The following is a 14222-nucleotide window of genomic DNA, read 5'->3' on the forward strand; positions in this document are numbered from 1 at the left end:
TTGACATATCAAAACCTTTTCTAAAGTAATCTCAGAATTTGCAGTATATATTCCATATACTTGTGTATTTCTTAACTCAGCCAGTAGTTTACCACATTCAGCTAATCAATACCTTAATTAAGAGAAATTTGATGAATACATGGAATAGCTGGGATGCCCCTGAAGAGATGTTTGAGAACCAAAGGGGTCTTCTTCAAGCCATACAATAAGATAAAGAGTAACATTTTGGACAACAAAATAAATTCTTGTCATTTTTATTGTGTTACTATTCATTAGCCTATATTCTAATGGTAAATGTTTTTCTCTGACCAAATGTACACTTATTACCCAGATAATACCCAGATTGTGGGCAGTGTCTTAATGGTTAGAGAAGCGCACTTGTAATTGAAAGATCAAATCCCAGACCAGTAAGGCACCACTGAGGTATCCTGAGCAAGGTATCACCCCCAAGCACTGCTCCCCAGGCACTGAATTAGCTGCTCCCTGAAATGTCACATATGGGTTAAATGCAGAGGGCACTGTGGTGTGTCAACAGTGACCGCTGATCACCAAATTCTAAATAACATTTTCTTTCACAGCCTTTTGCAGATTTCTGTACAGTAGTGTATATTTGTCCTAAGTCTGCTTCAGGCTATGAGGGGAATCCTCCCTCTTCCGTGGACACAGGTGTTCCATGAGGAATATCTACTCTATCTTCATATGGGACACTCACTTTATCTCTTTGTTGATAGCCTCCAGCTGCTCCTGTAGCATAATGGCCAGGGTCTGCACATCTGTCTGTCCACTGGGGGAGAGGAGCTCTGACCCAAAGACCGTCTCTCTGTCCTCCTCGTCATCTGAGCAGCCGCCCTCGACACCGCCTTCGAACCCGGGTGCTAGCAGATTGCCGCTATCCCATTCCCCATACTGAAATGAGAAGATGGCAGTGGAAAAGCTGGTAGTGTTCAAATGGCTTGATTTAGGCGACTTACAATGAATCAAAGGTGCTGTTGGTCAACGAGTGCAACATCATATAACTGCATTGGTGTGAGACTAAGAATGCAGATTTCACCTTGCTGGCATCCTCCCTGGCTGGACCCCATCGCCCGCGGTGAGTCCGCCTAACCACGCCCCCTGAGGCTGCGTTGCCATAGTGATCCAGGTGCGTGGTCGAACCAGCTGGGAGAGCACCGGTCCCTTGGGGGAACCTCAGTTCCAGTGCACTTCCTGGAAGAGACCTGAGAAAGACCAACAGGTGAGAAGAGACACATTCCTCAGTCAGCAGGCCACTGAAAAGCGTAGAAGTCTCTTACCATCAAACTGCAAAATTTGTGCATTATCATCACACATAGTAAGTGTATGTTAATTAAGTATACAAAATGGTTTATAAAACAGTTATACCCCAGAAGCACTAGTGAAGCTAACCTGGAGTAGGTTGAACTGGGCCTTCCCCTCAGCTGATCAAGTTCAGTCTGAAGTCTCTCTAGTTCAGCTATGAGCTGGTCCTGAGAAGGAGCGAGAGAAAAAGAGAGAGAGCAAAAAAAGAAGAGAGTTGAAGGAGAAAGATCAACACTATTTCTTTGGCACAGGATGGGTATTGTGTTTGGCAAATAAAATGTAGTTATTAGAGCATAATGCTGACAGACCAAATCACATACTTTATAGCGTTGGGGATAAGTACCTTGTTTGCTAAAAGATCATCCTGTATCTTCTTCATGTTTGCCAGCTCTTCTGAAAGAGCATTCTGAATAAAAAAAGAAAATAATTCATGACATTGTTATGTTCTTATGCCTTTTTCTTTCATATTGTGTGACTCCTTTTTTAAATAAAAAAAAAAACAATCTCACATGTCGATATTCTTTCTTCAACCATGGTAAATGTTGTTTAATTATTAACTTGATACCAAATTTGTTACACATATTAACCATCACATAACAAGGTAACTGAGTTTTAAGTTTTGAACCACTTATTTATGAAGAGAAAGTTTTAAAAGGAAAGTAAGAAGCATTTTATCTGTAGGAAAACAAGCACATTCAACAGTCAAAATATGTTTTTTACCTTTATGCAAATCTGAGCAGTTGTTACGCTGTGATTGGGTAAAATGCCTGCCTTCATGTAAATCTGAGCAGTTGTTATGCTGTGATTGGGTAAAATGCCCACCTTCATGTAAATCTGATCAGTTGTTGTGCTGTGTCTTTATTGAATTCATGATAGGCGATTGGGTAAATGTCCTGCCTTACGCAAATCTGAGCACTTGTTGCATGGTGCCCGGGTTAAATTCCCTGCCTTTATGCAGGCAGATCATGGCATCCTGGGGCTGTACCTTCTCTTCAAGAGCTGCCATTCTCTCCTTCAAGTGAAGCTGCAGCCTCTCGTTGGATTCGGACAGGAGCTTGTCTACTGTGTCAGACAGCCGTTTGTTGTGCTCGTCGTTCATCCTTTCTCTCTGCCGTGCCTGGGTTAGAGAGAGAACTCAATCAGGGGGTGGAGGTTCTCCCTGCCAAAACTAAACTTAAAGCTAAGGGTGACAGTGCGGAGAATGGAACGGGATGTAGAAGAGGCTGAATTAATGGCTTTGAGAGCAAAGGTCCTATGAATAGTTGAAAATGAATTTTAAAAAGTGCTTTCACCCTCTGCAGCTCCTGATTTTTCTCCTCCAGTTGTGCCTCCATCTGTCGCAACCGCTCTTCGAAGTTGCCATGGCGTTCTTCCGCCTGAACGACAGAATGGAGGCGTAGGCTGAGTGGAGTGAGTCAAAGCCACCCGGTACAATAGGCCTGAGCCGGGGGGCATTGTAAGGGGCTACTGGATGGGCCACTCATACCTTATTGAGCGCCGCCACTCGCTGGGCGAGTTGGGCCTCGATCTCTGGCAGCGTCTCCGCTCTCTGAAGCGTCTGCTGCAACTTCTGCTTGGCGTCATCTAGCCGCTCCTGCAGTTGCCTGTTCTTCTCCTCGCTCTGTGGACGAGAGAGACCGGCGGGGGGGTGGCACGCTCGCCTCACAGGCTGCCCATAGGGCTCTGCTCTGCCCAGAGCGATAACATGAAGCCATATTTTAACCGGAGAAAAGACGAATTTACTATGTCTATCAGTAAACTCGAATGAGGAAAAAAAACAGGTCTACAAAGAGATAATATTATGACTGCAAACTGTGGTTGATCACAAAGTACCTGTCTGTAAAGCGACTCTTTGCTCGCCAGCTCGTTTTCAAGCTTGTCTTTGATGTCATGGAGAGAGGTTGCCTCCCTCTGGGCACTGAGGTATCTACAGGCGACACAAACAAACAGCTCTGGGGCAATCTGTTCGCCACAGTGTCCCAGAGAGTAGCACTCCGCGGAGGACGCACGCGATGGGAGTGATGTCACATGTGCTTTCGCGCTCACTGAACCCTGGCTGCCGAGTGAATCAGCTCTATAGTGTGCTAGGGGCTGTGTGAGTGCCTCTTGCAGGAATTTTATCGTGAGTATTGCTTCAGTGAACGTGGTAAGAGAGAAATCACACAGATACCAAGTAAGATTAAGCATCAGGCCTTCCAGGGATGTTACCTGCGTTCTAAGGTGGTAATTCGTTCCTCCATGTCCTCCCTCTGACAGAGCGCCTGACATGAAAAGAGAGGATGAGAGAGAAGCCAGAGTGGCAGTAATTAGGCGGGAGGGGTACTGGGTCACGACCTAGCCTTGCACCCTGAAGGTTTTGGGTTCAAGTTCCAGCACAGGCCCCGCTGAACCATTGTTACTAAGCAGCTCAATTTGAACTGCTGTCTGTGCAAATAAATGACAAGATCAACTGCTTAATGGATACAATACACAAGGCTCTTTGCATGAAACACTCCTGAGCATGTATACAATCACGTGTCCTTGCAGTTAGCCAAGAAATGCCATTTGTAGACACCAAAATTATAGAAAAGTAATCAAAGAAGAACTGATATCAGCAATCTCAGACTTACAGACAAAGGGAAACACTGTGTGATAGATATATTCTATACAATACAACAGTGATGCAACTACAGTTTTTAAGAAAAAACATACAGGGTAAATGGATTAGTGACAGTGGACCTGAAGTTTTTATTGCTAAAAGTACCGGCATCAGAAATTCACTCATAAATTCCTAAAAATTTCCTATACACATCTGATAAGACACACAAAATAAAAGAGCATCCTGTCATCAAACAGGCAGGCGGGATATACGAGATAATATCAGTTATTTTCGTTAGCAGATTCTAATCACTCAATAAAGGTACTGAATTGTAGTGACATGTTTTAGGATGTTGATCCTATACTGTGTTTGTCTAGAAGCACTTATTTCAACATTTCAACTGCTCCGACCCTGGGGAGCTTTGAACTTTAATTGTAAACAGGCAACAGGCTGCAGGGTTTGGCCACCAAACACACAGGTAGAAACTTGCTCTCCCCTCATTCCTGCCCATCACGCACGGTTCATGGAAGTCAGTGAAATTACAAATCATTCCAACTCAGAACTTGTATAACCTTGCTTTTGTAGCTCTGGGGCGAAGCATGTCATCACCGACAAGTCATACCCTCAGCACTGTCTAAATTTCTCATCAGACATTTACATAGTTGTGTTTGCTACCGGTTATATGTTACAGTATCTTTGGTGCCACTGGCTGTGGGGTGGTTGGGGGCACGAGCTTATAGCAGGCATGCCCATTAATAAACGGGCTATAGGGACACCACACGCTATTTATACTCACCTCCTTTACGTCCCTCTGGAGCTTTTGATTGGCCTCCTCTGTTTTGGTTACCTCCCTCCGGGCAGCGGCAAGCTGCTCCTCGATTTCCCCCACCTGACAAGGGGGCAGATAAACCATTAAGGGGAAGCAGCAAAACGAAAGGGACCCTTACCTGCATCTCTGCTGTTACCTAAATGCTACAGACTCTTACGTTTAGTGTCTCAGCATAAAGATATATTTTTTTAGTTTTTAGTTGTACAGATGTAGCTAAGAGGCTGCAATTCTTTGACTGTCCACTTGAGGGGAGTCAGGAACCCAGAAATATATAATTATTCTTCTGATGCCATAGTGCGATTTCAGGTCTTTTACCCTTTTTGTCACTGTCTGTATTAGAGTACTGTATTTCCTGATTCCTCATTAGAAATTACAATAAATTATAATCAGAATTATTAAGGTACCTGTCTACACATCAGCGCGAGCCTCTCTCTCAACTGGGAGAGTTCAGCTCTCTGCCGTTCAATCTCCCCTTCTCTCTGTCTGTCTACCTCTCTGTCATCAAGAACCGAGGGCCCGTTGGGCAGTTTCTGTGAGAGTGGAGAAGATATCGTAAAATAAATGAGTGAAGATGATGAGGGATGAGCAAGGTAGGCATTCAGTGAACAAATAAATCATAACGTAGACAGTAAATAACTCTACGGATGCCTGCAGGCTGTTTTGTGATACCTCCTCTTTAGCCACTCCATATTCACCACCACGAAAATACACATATAGATACACAACGTTCCCTTGCCTCTTTCCCGTTATCCACCCCTTGCTGTCGTCTTTTAATTTGGTCCCGCAAAGACAAGACCTGAGAAAGAGAAGTATCAGTAACGATTGTGTAAGGATGAGGGCCCGGTGCAATTGCATCAAGTTGCAATGCAAAAGGTTATGAAAAAGGAGAGACACTCTCACCTCTTGTGTAGAAGCCTCCAGTTCTTCCTCTAAAACAGACACTCTCTCAAGGGACACCCGGAGTCGCTCTCGAACCTTGGCAAGGTAGAGAAAACGCAGATGGGTGTGGAGGGATGGTGTGAGATCGCAGTGATAGGACATGGGAGACAGGCGTAAGACAGGAAAAGATTTTGTAAGAGCAAAGAAAGCAGAGAGGAAGGCGTGACAGCTGAAGGAGCAGGACAGGAGGAGTAGAACAAGATAGAAGGGAAAGGATGCAAACGCAAGGGCTGTGTAGCCAGCATATCAACTGCATCAAAGTCTAGGTCTGGACTGTTTACTGATACTATCATCCATCCATCCATCCATCCATCCACATATTCTGGACATGGTTGTGGGTTGGCCGGGAGCCAACCCCAGGCAGCACAGGGCCCAGGCCTGGGTTACATGCTGTGCTGGAAGACAGTGTTTACTGACACCCTCATTCAAAAAACATGTAACCCTTCCTATATTTAACAGTCCAATAAAACATGTGCTTTAATTAAGTCAGTTCTTTCAGGCTGTGCCAAATTAAACTACCCACTGGAATGAAAGCATTAGGGAGCGTTTATTTGCAATCCGTAAAACTGCAGCTGAGACATTATTCATGTGCATCCAATCGATGGGTAAATTTGAAGGTGAAGCCATAGGTGAAGCAGTGTTGGTGTGCAGCCACCGCTCACCTTCTCATCCAGCGCCTTGTGGTGCTCAAAGAGTGACTTAAGGGCCTTGAGCACTTCTACTTCACTGGAGACCCCGGCGGGTGACTGGGCCTGCCTCTTCACCACGGTCATCCTCAGGCTGCGCTCGTGCCGGGACACCAGACACTCCAGGTGCTCGAGCAGGAGCTGGGAGGAGGTGGTAGAGGGGCAGAGCAGGAACAGGTCGTTCCGAGTGTGAACATTATGGCGCTACGCTAAAAGCCGCGCTTAAAAGAACTCAATAACGCCACTTATCCGTGAGGCTCAATGACTAAACGTGTGAGGCAGTGAAATCCGGATGGGACTGAAGGCATGCGGAGATGTTTGACACGGCGAAGGCACAGAGACGCACCCGCGTGTTGTTCCTCTCGGCCTTCAGCTCCGCAATCTCCTCCTCCCGCTCCAGCAGCTGCTCCCTGCACATATTCAGCTCTTTGGTCAGCACCGCGAACTCCTGGAGAACAAAAACATAAATAAACGTACACCACATGCACTGAAACATGCCAGTGGCTCTGCTCCCAGATTAGCACAGCGCATGCTAATAGCAGCACTAACTCTATGGCTATTTCTCACTTTCGACTGCCCCACATGTACATACATAAAACTGGGCACAGAACACACATAGTCATACATCTCCCTATATATTGCGTTTTGTTTCAACACATAAAATAGCTATTTCAGCTTTTCTCCATATATATTTGCTTTCAAGCTGAAGTAAACACTTTATTTAAAGCATCTTGATGCACAACTTAGCTTATATACCGTTTGTATTATTTACACTATATTCCTTGAGATATTTAATGATATTTTTAAATGTAAAACTAAATATGCTAAATATGTTAGCTTGCAGTCAGCAAACAATTGTACTGAATTTCCATTTTTATCTAAATGTAAATAAACTCACTCTCCTTTGACATAGCAAATACATAGTTATGATGTTGTTGGGCCAAATTGGCTTTGGGTTACTTGACAGAGTTAATCTTTAATGATCCAAGACCTTGCAAGCATGAAAAATAGTGACAAATTGAACAGAGCTGTCAATATACTTTAATGTCAATCAGGAGAAGAAAATGATTTGCATACTGATAGATGTAACTACCAGCTGCATTTAAAGGAAGGTGTGCTGACATAAATAGAAAAAATAGGTAAAATAAACTAAAATGTTGCAGTATCATCAAAGCTTTAAGAAGCAAAAAAATAGTGAGTTTCAGATGCATTTTGTGCACAAATGCAGCCACGTTGCTTTGCCTATTAAGTGGTGAGTTTGTTACCTGTCTTGATCCTTGTCATGTTATAATCATAACTGTAGTGAGTCCTTTTTTTAGCAGTGCCTGTATGTACAGACATTATATTTGCTTATCTGGCTAGGGTTGCCACGATCCAAAGTGTACGCCAAGAACCATGGGGTGCAGGGCAGGGTACACGCACACCCAGAGACACACACTCACACTCACACTCACTCACACTCACACACACACACAAACATACTCACTCACCGTAACATACATACTGCAGTAAACATTTTATTTAGAAAAGATGGACGGTCAGACTTACTGAAAAAAAGATAAAACTATAAAAGTAGAACGTTTTAAGAAAAAGTAATCCGTCAGCTGTATTAACAAGTGCTGTTCTGATGTTGCACAAATAAGTTGGTTTTAAAAAGTGATCCATTGTAGGAAATGCATGACATTCGTCCCTTTAGATTTTCAAGTTCTAGGTATGTCAATTCCTTTCTGAAGGTTTTTTTTTTATATTGGATTCCAAGGTGTTCCCCTGCTTGAATATTTTATCATAACTTGTACTTGCACACTTTAACCTGCCCATCTCTAGCCCAAATATGTAGAGCGCGGCCAAACCAAACCCTCTGTCCTCTCTCCAGGCAGCTCAGGTGTTACTTAATGGGGCCTATTTTAAAAATCTCGACTGGACTGCAGAGTAAGATCTGGGGCTTCGTGGCTGCCTGTGCCGCATTTGTGCTTGTATCGAAAACGGGGAAGTGGCTCTTTCAACAGGCCAATTATGACAAGACCCGCCATTCCCATCCAACATACACATACACATTCTCACACATACATGCATATATACATATACGCATACAAATATTTATTTGTATATATACAGGTTTGGAAGATAAACACTAGCTAGCAATATGCATTGTATCATTCTAAGTTCTGGTATTTAGCTAGCTGCTTAATAGCAACCGGTTACATTTCGACAAATGTAACACAATGTTTATTTTTAAAAAGGTGAAATTCCTTCAAGTTGGCAAAACTATTTCTGAGGCTCTGTCACTCTCACCCCCACAGACTCGCTTTCCTTTTCTCGCACTCTCTCTCACCCCACCCTTCTACCTCCCTGTCTCGTTCTCCGGGTCTTTCATCAGGCACACGACTTATAAGAAGTAAAACCGAAAAAAAAAACCAAAAAAGAAAGCACCCCGAAATGCGTGGTGGAGCATGCTTAAGGAAGCTGATGGACTGTAAGGGCGCCCGGCAGGCAAACGCCGACACTGGCGGGGCACACCGCTAGCATTAGCATCAAACGCTGACTGCCTTTCGCAAGTACTTCTTAGCACGGCGACTCCCACCAGCTCACACTCGCCTCCTCGAACACAAAGCCCCGAGAACCTTAGACATTGCTATTACATCACAGTGTTACACAAGACGGAACTGCATGAGAGCACAGTGATGAGGTCTAACAGCCACGCGTCCGTTTGCAGCGTAACAGAGCTTAAGCATGCTAATCTGCTTCCTCCCCCAGCCTCACAGAGGTGCACTTCTGCGCTACACCTTAGCATTCCTTTCTTCTTCAGATCCATTCAGTCATGGTATCATTACCATTGTACTCCTTGTATGTGGTACAGATTGCATCTTACTCTCATCTTTCTTGTCAGTTGACTCCCAGGAAAAAAGGCTAAATGGAGCACGGTGAAAATACTGTACATTTAAGGCACTGACGTCAGTTGTAGATTTTTAGCAAAAACCAAGAGCAGGTAAGGTGTGTCACAACCTGACTCACAAGACCACATCCAGCACAGCATCGACCATCCTGCATTTTATTTACAGAGAACCGATTATTCATTTATCTTAGCTACACATTTTTTTTATCATCTCAGTTTTCGTACGTTTTACAATTATGAGCAAAAACACATTTTGCATCAACGCAAATTTGCTGCTGGCCAGTTGAAATGGTCAGAATGCAAACACTGAATGACATGCTCAGTGTGCGACAGGCATCTCTACTCAAAAGGCACACCTAGGCCACTGCAGCACAGTTTGTCCTGCGCTTTCTTCCATACTTAGCTAGAAGATCTTGGCTAGGAGATAGCTTGCAGAGAAATAGCCCTAGCCAAAAGCTCATTTTCTTGCTCATAGTACCTCTCAGACATGACATTCCCTGCCTTCCCGTTTTACCCTGTGACGGGTTCTAAGACCAGTCATATGGTTCCCTGGAAATACGTAGCTGATTCTGGCTTGAATATGTCGCGCACCATACCAGTAACAGCTGGTCAATATGTAATCACTGAATTGCTTATTTTATGACACCATGCTACCAGGCATTGGGCCACATATTAATGTCGTAGTCAGATTTTGAATTAGAAACAATCACGCTAAATATTTTTGCTTTATATTGGTATTCTTTATTCTCGCTACTTCTTTTCTATACCTGTAATGGCAGCCTTATTGCACTACAGCTTAGGAAAAACACATACACACACACACACACATACACACACACACACACACACACACACACACACACACACATACACAGGTTTGTAAATGTATCTTTGTGGGGACTCTCCATTCATTTCTATAGGGAAAACTCTAATCCCAACACGACAACCTTAACCTCTTCCCAGCCTTAATCTTAACCATAAGTAACCAAATAAAATATGAGACTTTTGGCATTTTTACTCTTTTGATCGCATTCATACATCTTCGTTGGGACCTGACCTGGACATTTTTTCCTAACTCCATCAGACCGTGCTAGATAGATGAACAATGTCTCACGTACAGTGACAAATGATGATAAAATGAGCAGAGCAGCGCCCATGTTGCTGATGGAAACGCCAGGCCACGGCCTGCATGCCGTTACAGTGCTGTGACACTGAGTGACAAAGGGAACATGGTGTGACACAACGCTCTTTCTCTGTCTTCTCAAAGAGGAGAGATGAAGGGGAACGGCAAACAATGCCTGGCTCTGAAAAGGAATTCTGACTGCTCAGTTCCAACACACCAACACTATTTTCTCACCAACATGCACAGGTTTCTTGAGCCCGGCGTTAAAATAAATCAGTGAGCCTAAGTCGGTAGATTGTCGTGAGAGAGTCACGGCTCACCTGACAAAAACACAACTGGAATGTGAAACCTGCTAGCTATCCATGTCAGTCGTTTCTGTCAGTAATCCAGTCGGTGTGCAGCTCTGTGTATGTTTATCAGTCATTGACACAGATGGAGTGAAAGAGACAGAGAGGAGCATGGGAGGGAAATGAGAGGACAGACGGTGTCACAGTGGGCCCATTGGCACTTGGCCTTCTGGGAGTGTATCGTGCTGACAATGGTCTAAGGATGTCTATTAGTATCAATGTCCCACAATTCCCTGATTTTTCTCTACCCCTGCCATCACACACCTTTATATCCTCCGCAGTCAAGCCTAAGACTGATTATCAATGCATCTTAATGTTTTTGTACAGAATATACATTTTATTAGAAAACCTCTTCCTGCCAAAATGGCGTCGATGTTATGGTAAAGTCTAAAAAGGGATATTTTCTCTCGCTCAGTCTCTCTCTCACTCTCTGACTCCCTCTCACACATAAACCCACCCAAACGAACGACATTAGCGCTGATTACGCCACATATTTACGCACCAAAGGCATTCTTGGCGTATAGCTATGCACCCTCAATGCAAGGAACTGGAAGTGGAACTGTCAGAAGTCCAACCCCTTAAGCGCTACGCCACCTGCTGTCAGGTTTAAATTTTCACCTTGTTGAATTTTATTTATCTTTACCATTACTTGTGTTTCACTTTTCTATTAATAAAATTCTGTCACACTCTTGAAAAAACACAGGGCTAACGCACCAATGTCTTGAATGTCAGTCAACAAACATTAACCAATTAGCATTCTGATCAACATGCCTGCATTCTCTCTCATTCTCAGTCTTTATCAGCCAAATAGAATATTCACCTGCTTCCAAAGCTAACAAGACCCACCAATAAGTAAACAAAATACACAACAAATATGGGAAAGGGGAGTTGTAGCCAGAATAATAGCATCCTATTAATAGCAACAAAGAAAATATACTCAAATATTTCTGAAGATCTTCCTTTCCACAAATTTAAGCGCACTGCTGATTCATCAGTCATGCTGATATGCTGAAAATAATATATGATATGTGGAAACCAAATTTGAAACAAAATGAATTGAAAAATTGTACTTGTTTCACTATTACATTCCATGTGGATAATTGCAGACACTGTCTCACGGTTTAAAGGAAAGGTTTATACCGGAAATTCTCCCAAAATGTTGAAATATATTTTATGAAGACCAACAGCATGATTTTCTGTGTAATCTGAAGGAATATAAAGATCAATCAGTGTGCATTCTGTCCTCATTCAGCTGCATAACTGAAGAGATGTAAAAGCACAGAAGGGTTCAGAGGAAGTTCAGATTCAGAGCCTCTATACAACTGCATGTAACTTCCTGTATCCTCCAGAGCTCCAATGCACACTGAGGCTGCTGTTCCTAGACTGACCTGCACCTGACACATTTCCACTGCCCTTTAGACATACTGTTCATATGTGACTCAGTATATAATTCCAAATTAAGACATACACCAAGGGACAGTGAACGTGTCCTAAACTCATCTGCTTTGTGTCTCACAATCTCTGGTCAGTTTCTTTGAATTCTGTCATCATCTGATGGCTTCTGCGTATAACGAGTGAATTGTCACCTGTTCCTCCATCCTTCCACAACAGTAGATGTCATAGTGCTGAGCTCCCTAGCCAATTCCCTCCCGAACAGGTGCTACCCCAAACAGCACTCTCACCGGTGGCTGCCCGTTAAGTCGTTCTGAAGAACTAATTATTTTTAAGATCCATATGTGCCAATCTCTTCAAAGACTCCCCAAAGCCGTCCATATGGGCGGAAAGGCTGATGCTAAAGCAGAGAGAGAGAGCATGAGGTGGGAGTTGATGGCGTACCTGTGGCAGAGCGATGGAAAGCTGCCTCTGCAGCGACTCCTTCTCGTGGCCCAGGTCGCGGAGGCGCAGTTGCGCCGTGCCCAGGCTGTCCTGCGTCTCCCTCAGGTTCTCCAGAAGCCGCTCGCGCTCCGTCAGCATGTTCACCATCAGAGACTCCAGGTTGCCGCTGCTGCCTCCCTCGTCCCCCCTTGGTTCCCTGCCACCATAACCACCTCCCATGGCCCCCATCCCACTGCCGGCACCGGCCCCCACCCCACCCCCCGCGGGAGAGGAAGAGCCTCCCCCCCCACTTCTCCCATCCTCCGAGATGGTGGGCATGACCTCGCACATCATCTTGAAACCGGAGGGAGTGCACCGTGACTTAAGAGATGCTTGAGTTGTTCTAGACGGCTTCCTGGGAGATCTCCAGCCGGATCTAGGTTATAATCCCGGCCTCTCTCTACAACTGCACTTATTTTGGAAAACTGTGTATGTGTCTCACACGTCAGTAGCAGCGGGCCTACGTGTTGGTCGGCTCATCCCCAACTAGAGCCAGTAACTCTTAGCATTAGCTGGGTAGAGTAACCAGCTGGTCTTTTGGGCAGCATAAGCGAGCATGTCAAGCTAATCAGAGAATCCATCCATTCTTCATTTCTGTCTGTACAACACAGAATTTTTTTACGGTTCTTTCTTTCCTTGTGTCAGTTCTGTTTTAACGTCTCAAACTGATGAACGTGACGACACATTTTGGCTCTGCGTGTTAATCTGTGCACTTACGATATTCCAGGCGTTTTCTCGTTAGGCAAAATGTTTTTTGATGTTTTTGATAGGCAGTCCGATGCTTTCTTGTCTTTGTTTACCCGCCTGCGCTTTCGCGTTTGCTCCGGAAGCCTTTTTGCGTTCCTTTGTCAGTGCTTGACAGCCGCTGACTGTCCTACTTTTGACACCAAGCAGAACAGGTTGGCAAGCCAAAGATAACTGGTAGTTGGGCTCATCCAAGAGAGTCCGTGAGGGAAAGGTGGGATAAGCAGGGAGGGTCCCACAGGGGAGAGGTAAAGGCCGAGGAGGTGCGTCTATGTGTTGAGGTTGGAAAGGCAGGTTTGGTGCGGTGGGGGGGGGGAGGGGGCCTGCGGGGGGCAGAAACAGGCCCAACTATTTCTGGCGGTGGCCTAGACACCTAGAAACAGAGCTGAAAGAGAAGGATAAATACAAGTAAACAAACAGTACATAGGAAAATATGTGGAATATTAACAGTTAACAATGTCCAACCTTGGACAGTAGGACAGTGGTACAACACAGGCATCATAAAGGACTGCAACACTCATCTCAACAAGTGAGTCTACATTACAGGACAGGAAGCAATGGGAAAATAACAGGGAAGATGGTTAGGAAAATGCTGGGTAATACGTTTTGACAGTTTTACCAAATGGGGAAATTCATATGAAATAAAGTGGAACATATGCAGGACAGGCTTGTTAATGGTGTGCCAAATTATTGGCAATGCAGCGTCAAGCCCTTAGCATGGTTTAAATACAAAATACAGCATTTGCAAAAGCCAGGCTTGTCACACTTAAAGGCATGGAAGCTCTTTGGAGATGTCTGGGACATCCCAGTTATACAACAAACAGACCATCATGGTCCAGACCAACTATATTCCGCAACATGCAGAAACAATGACAGTAGGAGCAAAAATTA

The 14222-nt window shown here is 44.3% G+C and overlaps 1 protein-coding gene across 1 annotated transcript in view; it reads right to left on the reverse strand.

Moving 5' to 3' along the window:
• LOC125742871 (liprin-alpha-3-like) overlaps window positions 1–14222 on the reverse strand; it is a 30658-nt gene that overhangs the window by 14779 nt on the left and 1657 nt on the right. The window contains exons 2-17 of the mRNA XM_049015286.1: window positions 12549–13716; window positions 6696–6797; window positions 6326–6490; window positions 5625–5699; window positions 5461–5520; window positions 5129–5254; window positions 4692–4784; window positions 3526–3578; window positions 3151–3244; window positions 2804–2938; window positions 2610–2693; window positions 2303–2434; window positions 1661–1723; window positions 1405–1484; window positions 1052–1217; window positions 713–906 (exon numbers count right to left, since the gene is read on the reverse strand). Coding sequence (XP_048871243.1) covers window positions 713–906; window positions 1052–1217; window positions 1405–1484; window positions 1661–1723; window positions 2303–2434; window positions 2610–2693; window positions 2804–2938; window positions 3151–3244; window positions 3526–3578; window positions 4692–4784; window positions 5129–5254; window positions 5461–5520; window positions 5625–5699; window positions 6326–6490; window positions 6696–6797; window positions 12549–12881 — 1955 coding nt within the window. The 5' untranslated portion in view covers window positions 12882–13716. The remainder of the gene's footprint in view (window positions 1–712; window positions 907–1051; window positions 1218–1404; window positions 1485–1660; window positions 1724–2302; window positions 2435–2609; window positions 2694–2803; window positions 2939–3150; window positions 3245–3525; window positions 3579–4691; window positions 4785–5128; window positions 5255–5460; window positions 5521–5624; window positions 5700–6325; window positions 6491–6695; window positions 6798–12548; window positions 13717–14222) is intronic.

This window comes from Brienomyrus brachyistius, chromosome 5 (assembly GCF_023856365.1).
Source record: "Brienomyrus brachyistius isolate T26 chromosome 5, BBRACH_0.4, whole genome shotgun sequence".
In the NCBI taxonomy this organism is placed as follows: Eukaryota; Metazoa; Chordata; class Actinopteri; order Osteoglossiformes; family Mormyridae; genus Brienomyrus; species Brienomyrus brachyistius.